Genomic DNA, 16,487 nt, shown 5'->3' with positions numbered 1-16,487 from the left:
GGACTATTTAATTTATTTACTTGATCTTGATTCAGCACTGGTAAGTGGACTCTATCAAGAAAATTGTCCATTTCATTTAGATTTTCAAATTTGTGGTATTTAGTAAGTAAGACCTAATGACTGTTTAGATTTTCTCAGTGTCTGTTGTTATGTCCTCTTTTCATTTCCAATTTTGTTGATTTGGATAATATCTCTCTGCCTTTTAGTTAGTTTGGCTAAGGATTTGTCTATCTTGCTGATTTTCTCAAAGAACCACCTCTTGGTTTCATTGATTCTTTGAACTGTTTTCTTTGTTTCTAGTTTATTGATTTCATCCCAGAGTTTGATTATTTCTAGCTGTCTACTCATTTTGGATGTGTCTGTTTTTTATTTTCCCTTGCAGCTTTTAGTATTTTTTCTTTGTTCTGTATATTTACTGTTTTGATTATAATGTGGCAGGAGGATGTTCTTTTTGGCCTAATTTATTAGTTGTTCTGTAGGCCTCTTCTATGCTTATAGGTCTCTCCTTTAATTGGAAATTTTCTTCTATGATTTTGTTGAAAATATTTTCTGGGCCTTGGAGATGGCAATTTTCTTTTTCCTTTATTCCTATTTTTCTTGGGTTTCATCTTTTCATATTGTATTTGATTTCTTGGATGATTTGTTTCAGGAATTGTTTAGATTTAACATTTTCATTGACAAATACATCAATTTCTTCCATTGTATCTTCAACACCTGAGATTCTTTCTCTCATCTCTTGTAGTCTGTTGGTTATGCTTACCTCTGTAAATTCCTGTTTTCTTCCCTAATTTCTCCCTCTCCATGATTTCCTCAGTTAGTGTTTTCTTTAAATGTTTTCATTCTTATCTTCTGATCTTGAACTGTCTTGTTGATTTCCTTCAGCTGTCTGTATTTTCCTGCTTTTATCCTTCAATTCCTTCACCTGTTTGTTTGAACTTTCCTCTATTTCTTTTATTTCTTTCAGTGATTTAATTACTTCCTCTTTAAAGGCCACAAACTGTTTGGCTGTATCTTCCTGTATTTCATTACAGATTTTATTCGTTTCCTCCATTATCATCTTCATAAGCATAGGATTTAAGGTCATATTCTTGAATTTCACTTATGTTAGGGTATCCAGGGCTACTTGCCCCTGGACAACTGGATTCTGGAAATGCCATATTACTTTGGCTTTTGTTGACTGTGCTTTTACACTGGGCTCTAACCATCTGGCTGTCTCAGGTGTTGGCTGTTAGTTTCTGGTGGCTACTGGAATACTGGGGTTGAAGGAATCCCCTTGGCAGGAAGATAGTTGTTCCTGAAGGAGCCTTCCTCAGCTCCTTTTTGGGTATGGTCACCGAATGGCCAGTACTTCTCAGGGAATTGCCACAGCTCTCTTCAAGTGTATGGTCCTGTGGGCTAACTGGATTCATTGGGAACTCACGGGCTTTCCTCTCACCAGAAGAAGTCCTGGAGACAACAGCTCTGCCACTGGCTTTCTTGCTCTGAATTTAGTAAGCTGCTGCTGCTCATATACTGTGTTTGATGGGTACAGCCTTCTTGAAGAACTAGGGAACCCCAAGGTTTGGTCAGTTTAGCTAGAGAGACAGGTTGTGCCTTGGAGCAGCATCTGGGAGCTGATCCTATGAGTCCTAGGTGTCTGTAGGTCTGAGGTTGGAGCTCTGTGACCAGTACCCAAGAGGTAATCAGTGGCCAGTGAGCGCAGGACTCAGGGATGTGGCTGGCAGCTAGAGCCCATGAGCCTGTGGAAACCCAGGAACTTTTCCAGGGATTAGCTGGGTGCCATGACATCAGACCTGATGTTTCCCTCACCATGGGGTTTCCTTTCACCTGGGGAACACAATTGCTGGTGTTTTAGGGGCCAGAGTTCGGTCTGCTGGTCACTGCAGTCACTGCTGTCCTGCTCGTCAGACATAGTGTGTTCTTCGCACCAACGTCTTGGATCTTCCTGTTATTATTACGTTTTAAATTGTGTGTATATGTGGTGTTACGGTGGCAGCTATATGCACATGAATGCAATGCCCATGGATGCCAGAGGAGGGTGCCTGATCCTCTGGAGCTGGAATTTACAAGTGGTTGTGAGATACCTGACACAAGGGCTGGAAAGCAAACTCTGGTCCTTTGTAAGAGTATATGTGCCCTTAAGCACTGAGCCATCTCTTCAGCGACCCCAGCTTGGTCTCTTAATCCAGCCTAGATAAAGATACCTTGGCACAAATGCATTTTACATCACTTCTGATTAGCCTGTTTATATTTTATAGAAATTTAAGCCCCCCCCCTTTATGTTTTTTTGAGACAGGATTTCTCTGTATAGCCTGGTTGTCCTGAAACTCACTATGTAAACTAGGTTGGCCTCCAACTCAGAGATCTGCCTGCCTCTGCCTCTGCCTCTGCCTCCCAAGTGCTGGATTGAACCTTATTCCGACACAACCTCGAAGGATAGGGACCACTATCAAGTTTCTTGATAAGCAAACAGATGCCTTGTGTTATATTTTGCAGATTCTTCAACTGAAAGTCACGTAACTGAATGTGGGGATCATGACAAATTAGGTAACAGTAAAAGGCTTCTGAAGGCACCACAGACAGAAATTAATTCAAAGTCAAACATACACTATATGAGAGGTGCTTCTGGCAGAGTTGGCCCAAGTGTGCACTGAGCGACTTCACTGCAGCTTTGGTTCTGATCTCACAGCATGGGTGCCTTGTACTGTACAGGCTGTTGCATGCATTGCCAATAATCGAAGCAAAAACCTCCTCACCTCAGATATAGGACTATGGTCTGTCACGGGCTGCAGTGTTTTCAGTGTCCGTACATTTCTTGCTCTTATAGAGATAGAATGGTTTAATTACAGTTTAGTATTCTCCAATGTCACTTTTCACCATGGAAGTAGCAAATTAGTAAGTCTCTGGATTCTATTGTGTGGGGACACTTGATTTAAAATTTTTCTGTTGGAGTTTCTGACTGAGTTTCATTAAAAAAAAAAATCAGATGAAATTTGACTTGGGATCATGACAGAATATCCAACAATTTTGAAAAGGTGCTAAACGTACTCTTGATTATTTTAAAATCAAAATATTAATTAACTCTGAAGACATCCTATACCCTGTAGTACCCAATATTTCGCCAAGATGAATGCTTTATATAAAATAAGTGCAGCCATGCCCTTGATTGCATGTTTGCTTTTGTCTTCAGTAAATGGTAAAATTAGATGTATCCTGAAGAACTGTTCTAAAATCCATTTACGCTTTATTATGGTAAATATTTGATTTGCATTCCTATTTTATATACGAAGGGTCACACAAAAATTTCTTGAGCAAAAAAGGTGTTGTAAATGAAAAAAGTCTAAGAAGCCCAGGTCTGGTGTGGACCGAGTCTTCCAGTGCACACATGCTTTTGCAGGCAGTCGGGCAGTTTGGGGAGGTGGAACTATAGAGATGTGCCTAGTGGGCGGTCTGCGGACAGCGGGCAGATGCTCTTCACAGGGATTGAGACCCCAGACTCCTTTTTCTTCTTACTTGCTGGCCCCAGGCTGAGCAGTTTTGTTTCACCATGAACTTCCACTGTGAAGTGTTGCTTCACCACTGACATCTCCCCCACCCTCGGCCACTGAAGACACAGTGGACCTCCAAAGTTGGCTACATCAAGTATCTGCTGTAGTAACAGAAAACTGGGTAATACAGCCAACATCCCAATTTGATTACAATGGAGCATGACCCTCACTAGGCACTACTGATGGTGACTTCTTTGGGGTGACATACAAGATTTGCTCATTTCAACATAAGCCTTTATTCTTCTGATCATAAGCATATCCAGGAACATTTTCTTGGGATATTTCTTTTAGCCTCTTCATTTTTGTCCTTTTTTCACTTTACTGATTCAGTTTAACAAGTACTCTCAGCATCTTGTCACCAGCCTGTACCCCGAGATGAGGTGGCTGAGTGAGGTGGAGTCTGCCTCCAATGGCCATGAGGGTCAGCCACATTCCTGGGCTTGGCTTCTGTGGCCTAAGACCCATGAAGCTCTGTGGCTCCAGTGTTTCAGGGAAGTTTCCATTTAGCCAGCTTGGAAATGGATGAGTCCTGTGATGTATCAGACTAGGGTTTCTTAATTTTTTATTTGTAGTCATCGAATCTTTTGTGAAACCATAGGAAGTTACCAAAGTCCACAGTATGGCTCAGTGGGTAAGGGTACTTGCAGCTAAGTCCAATAGACCTGGATTTGATCCCCAGAACCCAGAGTGGAAAGAAAAAACCAACTCCCATCTCAGCATTTGTGGGACATGTATATATGCATATCCTTACATGGGAACATGCACACACACATACACACATGTATCACAGACTAAACAAACAAATGTGAAAAAGAAGTTAAAGAAAAGTTATATAGCCTCTTACCAGAAAAGTTAACAAATGCAGATAGTTCCAAATTTTGTGCATAGTTTTAGGAATCAAGACTCCACTGGATAGGATACAAACATTTGTTTGTTCTGTATGATTGTCTTGGGACGCAGAGAGGGATAAGGGGAAGTAATGAGGAACAGGGAGAGTAGGTAAAGGGATTATGGCAGGAGGAAGGAAGGAAGGGAAGGGAAAGTTAGGAGGAACTGGTAGGAAGATAGAAGAGTCATGGCAGGTGGAAGAGAGGAAGATGAATAAAAAGAAGACTCCTAAACCAAGCGTCAACTTAGCTGTATGTGCTAACTAGCACCACTTTCAAACTTAGAAGAACAGCGTTTGATCTAAATAAAATTGAACAAGAGGTCTGAATTACTGGCTTACCCAAGAATGGAAAAAAGCTCACTATCCACCATTAGGGGTTAGGGCTCCAAGTATTATTTCAGCCATTGGTTATTAAGAGATAAGAAATATTGTATTTGGTACAAACAGCTGTTCTTAAACTACATGTCTGCATGTTGCCTAAAGACAAATTGTACCTTATCGGGGTGGTTATATGCTCTGAACATTTGGACCTGGAGAGTTGATTTCTCCTTTGGAGAGATATAAGGCATAGTGCAAGAGAATAAAATAACATTGTACCAAACGCTTGTTCATTCTCAAAACTCAGAAATATAACTGAAGCTAAGACCTAGGTGAGCCTGTGCTAGATAAGCCCACCCTCATCCCCATTCACCCACCCCTTTGCTGTCAAACATCTCAAACAATTCCTATCCCATATTTATCATCTCCTACTTGGATACATAAGAGAAAACACCAGAACTTTCACAAAGATGAACTGTGGACTGTACGCCCTCTGTAAAATCCATCTGAACCCCCATGTCTCTTTTTAGCAAATTACTGGCATAGCCTGTCACAGCATGAGAGCTACAAACAGAGTCAGTTGGGGAAACTCAAAGGTGCACTCTTTGGTCTTATGATAGGAAAGGTCCTGTTAACAAAAGCTGCGATTGTTTTTCCCCACAGTGAGCGTTAGCTGAGGTCTCACTTACAGTGTATTTAGGTTGAATGTAAATCAACGATAGCATAAGCAGGAGACCAGTGGTAGCATGGAAGGAGGGCAGTTGTATTCTTTGTGTTTCCTTGTCGTGCTTTGACATTCTGTAGCTCTGAATGTGTCTCCTAGTTTTAACTCCTCCCCCCCTTTTCTAATTCTATTTGGTTCTTTTGCTTTCTGGGAGTCCTCCCACCCCCAAAGGGATGTCTTCTTCACAATTCATTTCCAAACTAAACACCCCCCCTTAATGAAACCCCAAATCACCAAGACAGCTGATGTGTCCATGATGAATTTATAGTCTTTGTTTTTACAACAATTGATGACTCTGTAGATGACTCCAATAAGCAGATACACTAACGATGGCTAATCTCTAGAGACAAAGACAGTCTCCAAAGTGAGTGAAACAGTAAATTGGGAAAGGAAGTACAAATACAGAGAAAAAAATCAGCTAGGAAATTGATACACTGAAAACGAACCAAGCATATGTTCTGTAAGTGAAAGAATCAATTAACCAAAAACTACATAAAAAAGTATCAGCACCAGGAAAGGCCATGCCGAGGAACAAACTTCAGCAATGGAAGACGAAGTTGAGACAATAATACACCCAGACATAGACAAAGGAGGGCAACTAATGAATGAAGAGGAACCTTTAGAAATCTGTTTTGTGAGCAATCTTTTTACTAAGGATCTTGTTTTCAAAGCACCAGTATCCTGGCCCTCTGCTCTCCATCTGTGGCCCTCTAGCAAGCTCCAGGGGGCTGACCCCAGGCAGTGAGCCAACATCCAGCTGAAATCCTGCTTCATTCAGGCAGCTCTTCCTGACTCATCAAAGTGTGTGTTCTCTCTCCTAGAAACTCCTACAGCCTAATTTTCTCTTGGAACACTACTCAAAGTCTGCCTAATAGGGATTAGGTATGGTTTTAATCAGATCTTGAGCTCCTCACAGGCAGGTTTTACATTTTAATGCTTGGTTCCTCAGTATCTAAGATAGGGTCTGGCACACAGTAGGTGTGCAACCAGCATGTGGAACTGGAGCAAAGTTAGTGTAGTGAATATCACGAGGTCATCTCCAACTTCTGAATGGCAGACTCTAGGCATGAGACATACCCTGGTTCTTCCCTCTTCTGCTAGTCTGTTCATGTCACCTACCTATCAGCATTCATATTTCAGCTCTCTCTCCCTTCTAGGAAGGGAGATATGATCTCCATGCAAATAAAAACTATTACGGTTACAGTTATGTTTCTGTTCCCTAAACAATTATACTCTGTCATTGGACATAGCTGTTGTGTAAAAAAACAAACTAGCAGAAATAAAATAACCCATCAATAAGCTAAACAGCTAAGTTCCCACTAAATGTCACTGCTAAACATAAGCTAGTAAATTAAGAGATCCTTTTTCATAGGACTGGGAAGATGGTTCTGTGGATAATGACAGTTTCAGCTAAGCCCGATGAACTGAGTTCAACCCCTGGAACCGACACGGTAGAAAGAGAGATCAACTCCTACAAGTCTACCTCTGACCACCACACCTGCATGGTGTGTACACACTAATGTCCTCTACATTAAGTAAATTAAGGTTAACTTTTTTTATTACAATCCTCTGCAAAGTCTTACTGAGCAGTCCTCTTGCAAAGCTTAGTTATAAATAATGACTTCGAGAGAGCCTAAGAAGAACCAGACCCTGGGAGGCAATGGAATCTGTTCTCACACTTAATCCTCAAAAGAAAATATCAAAAGTCATCCTCGGCCTAGTTTTACATAGAGAGAAGCTGGGCTAGAAAGGTTAAATGATGCTCCCAGAGCCAGGCAGTGGCAGTGTAGAATTTGGAACAGGTATGAATGCAGAACACAGAACTGCCACTAAGACTGGCACATGGACCATGATTTTAACGTCAGTTGTGTACACTTCTAATCCTCCCTCCTGATAAGTTCTGGAACAGCAAGGAACTTTTTTTTTTCTTTATACTTCTTCAATGTCTTGAACATAAACTTGAGAGTCACTGGATGAATGAACAGAAATAGTGTGGAGAACAGGAATACCAGGTATGTCAGTAAAGGTGACTGACAGGAGGCCTCTCACTTGTGGGAGAAGCCAGCAGCCCCATGGAGAGACCATATAATAGGCTACCAATTCACCAGCAGTGACTTGTCAGCTACTGGAGATTACTGTTCTTAGGGCAGAGCTTCTAACCCTGGGAATGTCTCAGCTAGCATCTGAGCCCAACCTCATGGTAATTAAAAACCAAAACTACACAAGTAAACCATTTCAGAGGACTTAAGCACAGAACTCATAAGGGAATAAGTGGCCATTCTAAGTCATTAATTTGGGGGAGGGACTATTTGTTATACAGCACAAATGGCTGACACAAAAGACATTGAAGGTAACTCCATAAATGAAGAAGGGGTAGAGATAGAGGCGTCAAAGGAATTGAGAAACAAATACAGGCAAAGCAATGATGAGCACACAAGGGAACCTTATGTGGAGGTGAGAACTTCCCTGCAAAGAATCTCAGTCAAAAGAAATCTTAACAGTCTTTGTCCAACCGCTCTTCAGAGGCTAAAATCCATTCGTAAAGTCATAAAGCCAACTCAGGGCTTGCATGAATTTAACCTGAAGCCTAAACGACTGACTTCCTTGAGCTGGCTTGTATATGGTGAGTCATAGGGACACAGCAGCTCCCCTTATCTGTGGTTCACCTTCCATGGTTTCAGTTACCCACGGTCAATCACAGCCTGACCATATTACATGGAAAATTGGAGAAATAAGCAACTCATAAGTCTCAAATAACTTCTGCTGTAGTATGTTGTTATAATAATACAGTTTGTATCGCAGCTTAGGAGAGAAAACAGTGCTACACAACAGAGGCCATATTCTGCATCTGATCCAAGGGTGTTTCTGAAATGAACTGGATAAAATGAAGGAGGGGGCAGGTAATGGGAGTAGGAGAACATGATTTGCTGAGATGCTATGTGGTAGACATTGCTCTGAGATTTTTAAACACCTCACTTTATCCCCGAAATACCATTATGTCCTCAAATTAACTCAGTTCTCTTTTCCTTTCTTTCCCAGGAGGCAAAACACCTCATCCTACTGATCTAAGGCAAGGATAACTGACTGACTACAGGGAAGAGCTAAGGCCTCACGTTCCTAAATTCTCCACAGACACTGGAAAATCAGGGAATCTGCTTGATACTCAGAGTATCTGCTCCAGCAGGCAAGAACAAAGCCACTACCAGATTCACAGTACTCCCTTCACTGAGCATGTAAGAACATGCTTTCCCCATGTTAAGTAATGTGACTCTTCCAAAAAAGAATGTATTCTAGAGAAGAATATGAACTTTTCACACCCACAACATTCTGAGCCCTGAGAGAAGGTGTTTTACTGGTATCCAAGTTAATTATTTTAGAGGCTAATAATGAATTGCCTGGAGGAGCTGCCCCGTCCTACGCATGTGGACACAGGCATTGGCTTTTAACCACGGGAAGCATAAGGAAATACATTATATAGGGAGTAACTTATAAAAGACACTGTCATGCACAGATGGTATGTAAGAGATGGCAGAAGTGGTCTCCAAGAAAAACCCAAGGAGGTCAGTGTTGGGCTACTGTGTCATTTTCCTGAGGGGGTAAAAAATTCATATGGTGGAGTGAGAATAGGAAACAAGGTTTTTAAAGCTTATTCAAAGTACTTATCCCTCTAAGCAAATAAAACATAGTTCAACTGTGTGCATGTGTGTATACATGTGTACGTGTATGACTGCACACACACATGAAGAACTGGGAAGATAGAAAATACAGCAAATAAAGGCTTACAGAGTAATGGTCAAAATGCCGCAGCATCTCTGAGTTAGAAAAGTCAGTCCTTCAACAATAACAAGCAGCAGCACTGCTGATGGGAATAGGTGCGGAAGGGGTACCAACAAGAAGAGTCCAATAACATTCACCAGGAATGTTGGGTCAGTGGGACATGCTGAAAAATGGTTAAGAGGATGTCCTCCAGAAGTCCCTCCAGGTAAGAACGATCATAGAAATTCTTTGTTAGGGAAGCAGTGTGATCATTTAAAACAACTGGCTTCCCATACTGCTGGGTATCGTCAGCCAAAGAGGCCAGCTTGGCAAATGGCTGCTCAGCTGCCCAGGGTCAGAGAGAGAACTAAGATTCAGTGACAGCAAGTTCCCAGAGACCTAGCCTAGTGCAGAGAAGTTCATGCTGTCCCGCTTGTCATTTACCACATCCTTAGCACCAGGCCTACCAGGCAGTGGGAGTATGGCTAATGTGGGTGTGAACAACAGAGCCCACACTCCCTGTCTTCTCAAGGAGCTAGAGTCAAAGATTCAAGAACCCCAGTGTTTCGTTGCAATCAGTTTTTACCATCATTGAAGCCTTCGCTGGTAGCCACGTGGGTAAATGGTGACTGAGCCCGGGGCTCCTCGCTCAGGGAGTAGCTGTGTTCAGCCTGGATGAGAGGCGCTGGTGATGTTGGAGATGGCTCCACCTCCATGGACACACTCTTCTCTGAGAGGAAAGGGTCATTCAGGAGCTGACCCAAGACGTTCTGGGAAAACTCATCCAGAAGTTCGGAGAAGTGCTGCAGGAAGCAGAGGGGGAAGAGCTCAGGTTTTCTCACTCTTGGTCTGACACCCAACACACACACTCCACAGCAAACAGGCATGCAGTCAATTGCAACATCCATTTGTCTTCTCTGTCCATCAAACCACCACAGTAGGAGCTGGAGAGAAGGTTCAGTTGTAAACTGCTGGCTGTGCAAGCATGAAGACCTGAGCTTGATGCCCAGTGCACACATGAAAAGACAGCTATGGTCACAGATCTGTATTGCCAGTGCTGGGGAGTCAGAGACAGGCGGGACTCCTGTGGCTTGCTGGCCAGTCAGACCTAATTGAGGAACCTCAGTTCCCAGTAAGAGACCTTGCCCCAAAGACAAGATAAACAGCCCTTGAGGAAGACTCCAGGGTTGACCTCTGCCCTGTGTGCACACATACAAACACACACACAAAACCAGTGTTTAGTGGTTTAAACTAACCATAATTTATTACTCCTTGTCACTCTGTGACTGAGTGAGGAACTGACTTCCTCAAGGTGCCCAGATACAGTCACAGTGACCTTCTTGCTTGGCTAAAGGCTGGGCTAGGGCAGCTAGACACCTGGGCCCTTGCTCAAGGGAGCTAGGTGGAGCTCCCTGACAGAATGGTAGAAATCGTCCATCGAGGAGACATGAAAGATGAATGACCTTCAGAATCAGACATCACTGTCCCACAACATCCTGGTCTCCATGAACTTTCCAGTCAAGGTAAATGACAGAGCCAGCCCAGGCTCACAGGGTGGCACAACACAACTCTACGTCCTGGGAGAAAATAAATGGCAAATCCACTGCAGATGAGCGTGCACAGAGGATGGTGTAATTCCCCAAGCCATCACTGGAATGATCAGCCACATTCTGCATTAGTAACATCATTAAATGAGCTGTCCTCTATTTCCACAGCAGGAGAGGGTGGCTAGCGCAAGGGGCACAATAGACAGTGCTGTTAGTTTGGATCTAGAATGGGCCCCCAAAAGTATATATATAAAAGTTTTGGTCCTCGCTCATGTTGTTATTGGGAAGTAGTAGAACCTTTAAGATGTGGAGCCTAGTAGGGCTCCATAGATGAAATGCCCTTAGCAAGGACCCTAGGTTCTTCCTTTTCTCTTTGTCACTTTTCAGTCATGAAATGAGCAGTCCTGTTCTGCATGCACCCCCACTTCAAGGAATGTTGATGCCCAAAGCAACAGCATCAGCAGCAATTAGGCAAAGAGATCAATTATGCAAAGTGACCAGTTACGAAAAGGAACCTCCACAACTGAAGCCAAAGGAAACCTTTTCTCTTTGTAAATTGATCTATCAGGAAAATGGTACAGCAATGGTAAGCCCACTTCTCTCTGTTCTCTCCACTGAGTTTTGCTTCTCTTTCATTTTCCCTTAATCTCTTGAATCATTTTCCATCCTCCATCTCTAATTCTATTGACTTCCCAGCCCTCACCATGCCATGGACATACTGTAGGAGTAGTCTATACATGTGGGGCTATTATAATCCCTGCTCCACTGTCCCACACTGAAGGAGATGGAGCCTCATTAATTCTCCCTCCATCAGGGTTACATCAGGGTGTAATATAAGGGTCTGCAGAGCAACACTTCTCACTGCAGTGTTGGTCTGTAGGGCTAGATAATTCTTTTAGTTCTGGTGTGGAAGTAATGGCAGTAGCATGTGTGTGCATGGCGGGGTGGAGGATGGGGAAGATTGCCCTGCATGCTGAAAGGTGTTTAAGCAGCCTTGCTGACATAATGGACTAGAAACCTTCTGGGGTAGTGGTGTGGGGGAGTGTGCGTGTGGGGGAGTGTGCATGTGTGGCAGTGGGTTGTTCTGTATATTATGGAATGTTTAACAGCATCCTGAACCTATACCTTCCCCCTTGGGTGTGAAAACCAAAACTGTCTCCTCAAACTGCAAAATTTCAAAATTGTCTCCATATCAAAGCCACCCTCGCCACTATAATTGTATATGCCCTTCCATTTTCAACAGGAAGCTATCTCCACTTCCACTTACCATCCTGCTACCTATCCCACTTTTGTCCCTGGACACTGACAGAGTCCTTAGAGGCTGTGTCCAAGATAAGAAGAAAATTCAAAGATTTTTACAGCTACCAAATGTCAAACTTTAGGAAGAGCAAGGGACATGAAATACATAATTAGAAAAGACCCAGGCCTACCCAACGCATGGCTACTTAGGATGGGACATCTGAAATGTCTCCACATACAGAAATTATCTGGAGAAACTGAAGGTGGAGATTCTGAATCACATTTGTGGGGCGCAATGACCATCCTCTGTAACCAGCTGAGTCCAGTAAGGAACAGGGTAACTATAAGGGTGAGGCTACAATTTCCGGTTATTCAGTAAGCCAAGGTCAGCGACGGATTAATGGATGGTGAGTATTATGGGGTGTTTAACGGAGTTCCCTCTGAGAGCAAAATTATAGTAAGAGAAAGGGGAGTAAATAATGCAAAGTATAAGATACAAAAGCAAGAACTGGACACAGCCTGCCCATTCCCAAACCAAAATTCTGTCCCAAGCTACAAGGTCAAAACTCTGGCCAGGCTCTACTAAGCCTCTAGCATCCTGTTCTACCCGGAGGCAAGGCGAAGCTGCCTGGGCTGGCCTGCTCTGCTAACACCCTGTTCCCTCTCTCTGGAGCAGCACTAATGAATGTTTTCATGAGCACCCTCTCGATAACCAATAATAAACCTCCTGGTTCTGTTCGGCCTCCTCAGGCTCCCCCTGGATGATACAGTAATTATTATGTTATGAAACAATTTAGCCCTAATGATAGGCAACCTTGAAAATTTCACAGTTGTTAACAAGCACATCATCAAAACCTCCCCCTCTAGGGAAAAGGAGGTCCTCAGAAGCAGGGACTAACAGGGCCTAGCCACCCACCCTGGAACTTAACAAAAGTAACCACTGAGTGGGGTCAGGGACCAAAGAGATGGGCTCCATCAGTCTCACCAGACGCAATGGCTCAGTCCAGCAGGTATATTCAGCAGCTTTGGTCTTGGACATTCAGCACACAGGTCAATCTCCCACTGCTGGTGCAGAGATCAGGCCAGTATCAGCACATCATTAATGCCAGACAGGTAAAGAAGCATTATAGTCTGGTGGTCCAAATCCAGAGAAAAGAACAAAGTAGGCCTCAAAGATGGAGTTCTTCTGGATCTTTCAGATACTTTAACAAGTAACTCAAGAGTTGTATAAATGTAGTTTAATTGTTTCTAAGAAAATAGCCTTCCATTTTGCCACTCTGCCTATTATTTATTCAAGTTCTACTTTCATAGCCTTCTCCATACTCAATGATCACAGCAATCTTGGCCAGTTGCCTAGCAACTCACAGTCCAATATCTTGTTCATCTATCACAAGACCTTGAACTAGGGTCCTCTTATTTCTAAATAATAAGATTTTCCCCATCTTGCTTCTCCTAGGAAAGAGGTATTTGAGCCTCATAATCAAGCTGCACAGAAAGTGTTTTAGAGTTGCTTAGATAGCCTGATGGGTGGCTGACCTATCAGATCTTCTACAAAAGAGACACATCTCTGGACCAATGAGAAAACTGCGGCGCAGGATACTTAAGTACTTTGTCCACAGTTGTGCTGTTGATGAAGGATGGAACTGAGGCCCCATTCAAGGTCAAGGATTTCCCATTCTGCGCACTTGCTGCCTGCTGCCTCACTGCAGCCTGCCTCTAATGCCAAGCAGACAGACTCAGAGACAGTCCATCTACTAATGGGCAGTCTTCCACATGAAAACATCACAAACACATCTACAGAGTGTTCAGCGGAGAGGTACCTACTGTTGCCTTCTATGATCCACCAGCAAAGGAGATCGAGGTATTGGATGTTCTCTCATACGTATTTCCGCTCCAGGGCATAGAGTCATCTGAGTTACAACTGGGTTAAAAATCACCTCACAACATGATGAGGCTGGAACATGATGTTTCATCCAGCTCAGTGAGGACACAGAGTGACTTCTTTTAAAGATTTATGAGTTGTGTCAACAACAATAATAAAGGCCTATTAAGGGGAAACTATTTTATTTTTCCTGGTCAAGAGGATGAAATCTCTGGCCTGGAAACCTCCCAGGTGGCAGGTCAATGGCATTCCTACAAAACCAGCCCTAGGAAGGCAGTCACACTAGAGATAGACAGAGTAACTATTCCTTTACAGAGATAATGTACTTTCTGTTCCTTCCAGAACTCCAGCCCCTGCCTATCACAGCAGCTGACAGGGCTGGAGCCCTTTGGCTTATGAAGTCATCTCACTTTTCTGATTTACCCAGAAAGGCAAAATATTTCCTTTTCTTCTTCCTACCTCTGTTCTAAGCATGCTTCCTCTGGGACTTTGGGCTTCTTCACTCTTTCTCTAGAGCTTGCCTTCCAGCCATGTGGCTGTTTGTCTACCATGTAGATGACTGACCTCCATGCCAGCTTAACTCAAACAGCATGACTTCTCGTCCTTCTCCAGATGTGGCCGCACATATACCTATAACCTGAGAGTTATAGCAGTAGAGGCAGGAGGATTGCTGGGCTTGCTGGCCACCAGCCTAGCTTCAGATTCAGCAAGAGACCTCAAGGGGATAAGGCAGAGAATGCTGTACACCCAGCATCCTCATGTTATCTCCATACATCCACAGGTGTGTACACACACACACACACACACACACACACACACACACACACACGGCAACCTGATGCTAATAACTGCTCTAAGATCTCAGTCATGAGGGCCAGGAGAAAGAAATGAGATGGGAAGAAAATGAAGGGATTACAATGAGTTTAAGTAACTGCTGCATGGACTTCCTGCTCTCTCTCTCAGAGTACTCACCCTGAGGCCACACAAATAATGGGGCTCAAATTCAGCTCTCTGGACAAGGCACTGAGCCAGGTGAGAAAGGAAGGAAGGTAGAGAATGCTTAAGTCTCATGTACAGGTGGAACTGTCATACAGCACAAAGGGAACGATCACTGGAAACCATCCTCTGGCCCACAGCCCTAGGTGCTCACGGCCCAATAAGAAGAGAGCAGGCTGGGACTCCAGAACTGTAAACCCACCACTTTTAAACCACTGTTTTTGTCATGTGAAGCTGCCTCCCTCCCTGCCTCCCTCCCTCCCTCCCTCTCCTCCTCTTCCCCTCTCCCCCCATGTGTGTGTGTGTGTGTCAGGGGCGTACGCTGAGGAATGGTGGGCTGATTGTCAGACTTGGTCAGTGCTTGTCCGCCTTGATGAGCAGGGTGTTTTATGTTAAGGGATAGGGGAAGGGATGATGGACTTTGTCCATACTTAGACCAAGGATCTACTGGACAATCTCATGCATGCTCTGAACCATCCTGCCTGAGACACAGCCACACAAACCCTACTTACCCAGGCATGCCCACCCCTGAAGTCTGTCCCAGATAGGAGAGGGGTATTCCATGCTCTGAGGTTAAGCACTGCCAACAAAGATAACAGTAATCACCTACGAATACCGGCAGGCCATGGTTAGCAACCTATTCAGCTAGGGCACTCTATCATTTTCTAAAATGCTACAGGCAACACAAAATGAGGCTATACAAGCTCTTCCACTTTGGAGGAGAAGGGAAAATGTCCTCTTCTCTGCTGTGGATTTTGTTTTATTTGGCCCTGTGACCTATACCCTGGGGGCAGTGGGCAGTGAAGCAGGTATAACAGGTAAGGGAGTTCAGATGGAAGAACCCAGGGGCAGCCTCCTAAAGCCCCCAATCTGTACTCACTAAGCATCCCATTCTCTGGGGCTGTGGACTGGGAGTTGGGAATGCCTCTGCCTGAAATGATTACACTTGGGCAGAAAAAAACCTTTGCACTTCAAAACTCAAAACTCACAGCCAAAAGCCATATACACAGCACAACATACCCCTGGACAGAACCACAGAGCAGGGGTTGTGGTGGACAAGCTGATAAAAAAGGACTTGGAGGACATGCCTCAGGGTCACTTCAGAAACAGCGGCCTCCCTCCAGCAAAACAGTTCCCCTGTGCTGACATAGAAAGAGCTGTCCCAGGCTCAGGAAACCACAGGGATGTCCTCCTGTCCCCTTCCAGGGAGGGATGGGGGCTTTGACCTGAGAGGTTCCCACTCAGGCCACTGAACACACACCACAACCAGAAGGAAGAACGTGACATTGTCAAAGTTACAAGAAACAACAACAAAAAACTTGTTTTTTACAAACAAACAAAAAAACAGGCTGGTGAGTCAAACCCCATTAAAAGAAAATTCCAAGTGTGGCCAATTTGGTTTTGGCATTAAACTGTAGGTAATTGCAGATGTCTGTAAATTAAGAAAGAAAGAAAAGGAAGGAAGGAAGGAAGGAAGGAAGGAAGGAAGGAAGGAAGGAAGGAAGGAAGGAAGGAGAAGGAAAGAAGGAAAGAGGGAAAGGAAGGAAGGAAGGAAGGAAGGAAGGAAGGAAGGAAGGAAGGAAGGAAG

The 16,487-nt window shown here is 43.8% G+C and overlaps 1 protein-coding gene across 5 annotated transcripts in view; it reads right to left on the bottom strand.

The window, feature by feature from the left end:
* Creb3l2 (cAMP responsive element binding protein 3 like 2) overlaps window positions 1-16,487 on the bottom strand; it is a 118,253-nt gene that overhangs the window by 44,428 nt on the left and 57,338 nt on the right. For all 5 annotated transcript variants that reach the window (XM_055602089.1, XM_055602085.1, XM_055602086.1 and 2 more), the window contains exon 2: window positions 9,822-10,038. In XM_055602089.1, the coding sequence (XP_055458064.1) occupies window positions 9,822-10,038 (217 nt within the window). The remainder of the gene's footprint in view (window positions 1-9,821; window positions 10,039-16,487) is intronic.

This window comes from Psammomys obesus, unplaced genomic scaffold (genome assembly GCF_907164565.1).
Source record: "Psammomys obesus unplaced genomic scaffold, mPsaObe1.curated_primary_1811, whole genome shotgun sequence".
Lineage (NCBI taxonomy): Eukaryota > Metazoa > Chordata > Mammalia > Rodentia > Muridae > Psammomys > Psammomys obesus.
This window is presented reverse-complemented; position numbering and strand designations above follow the sequence as displayed.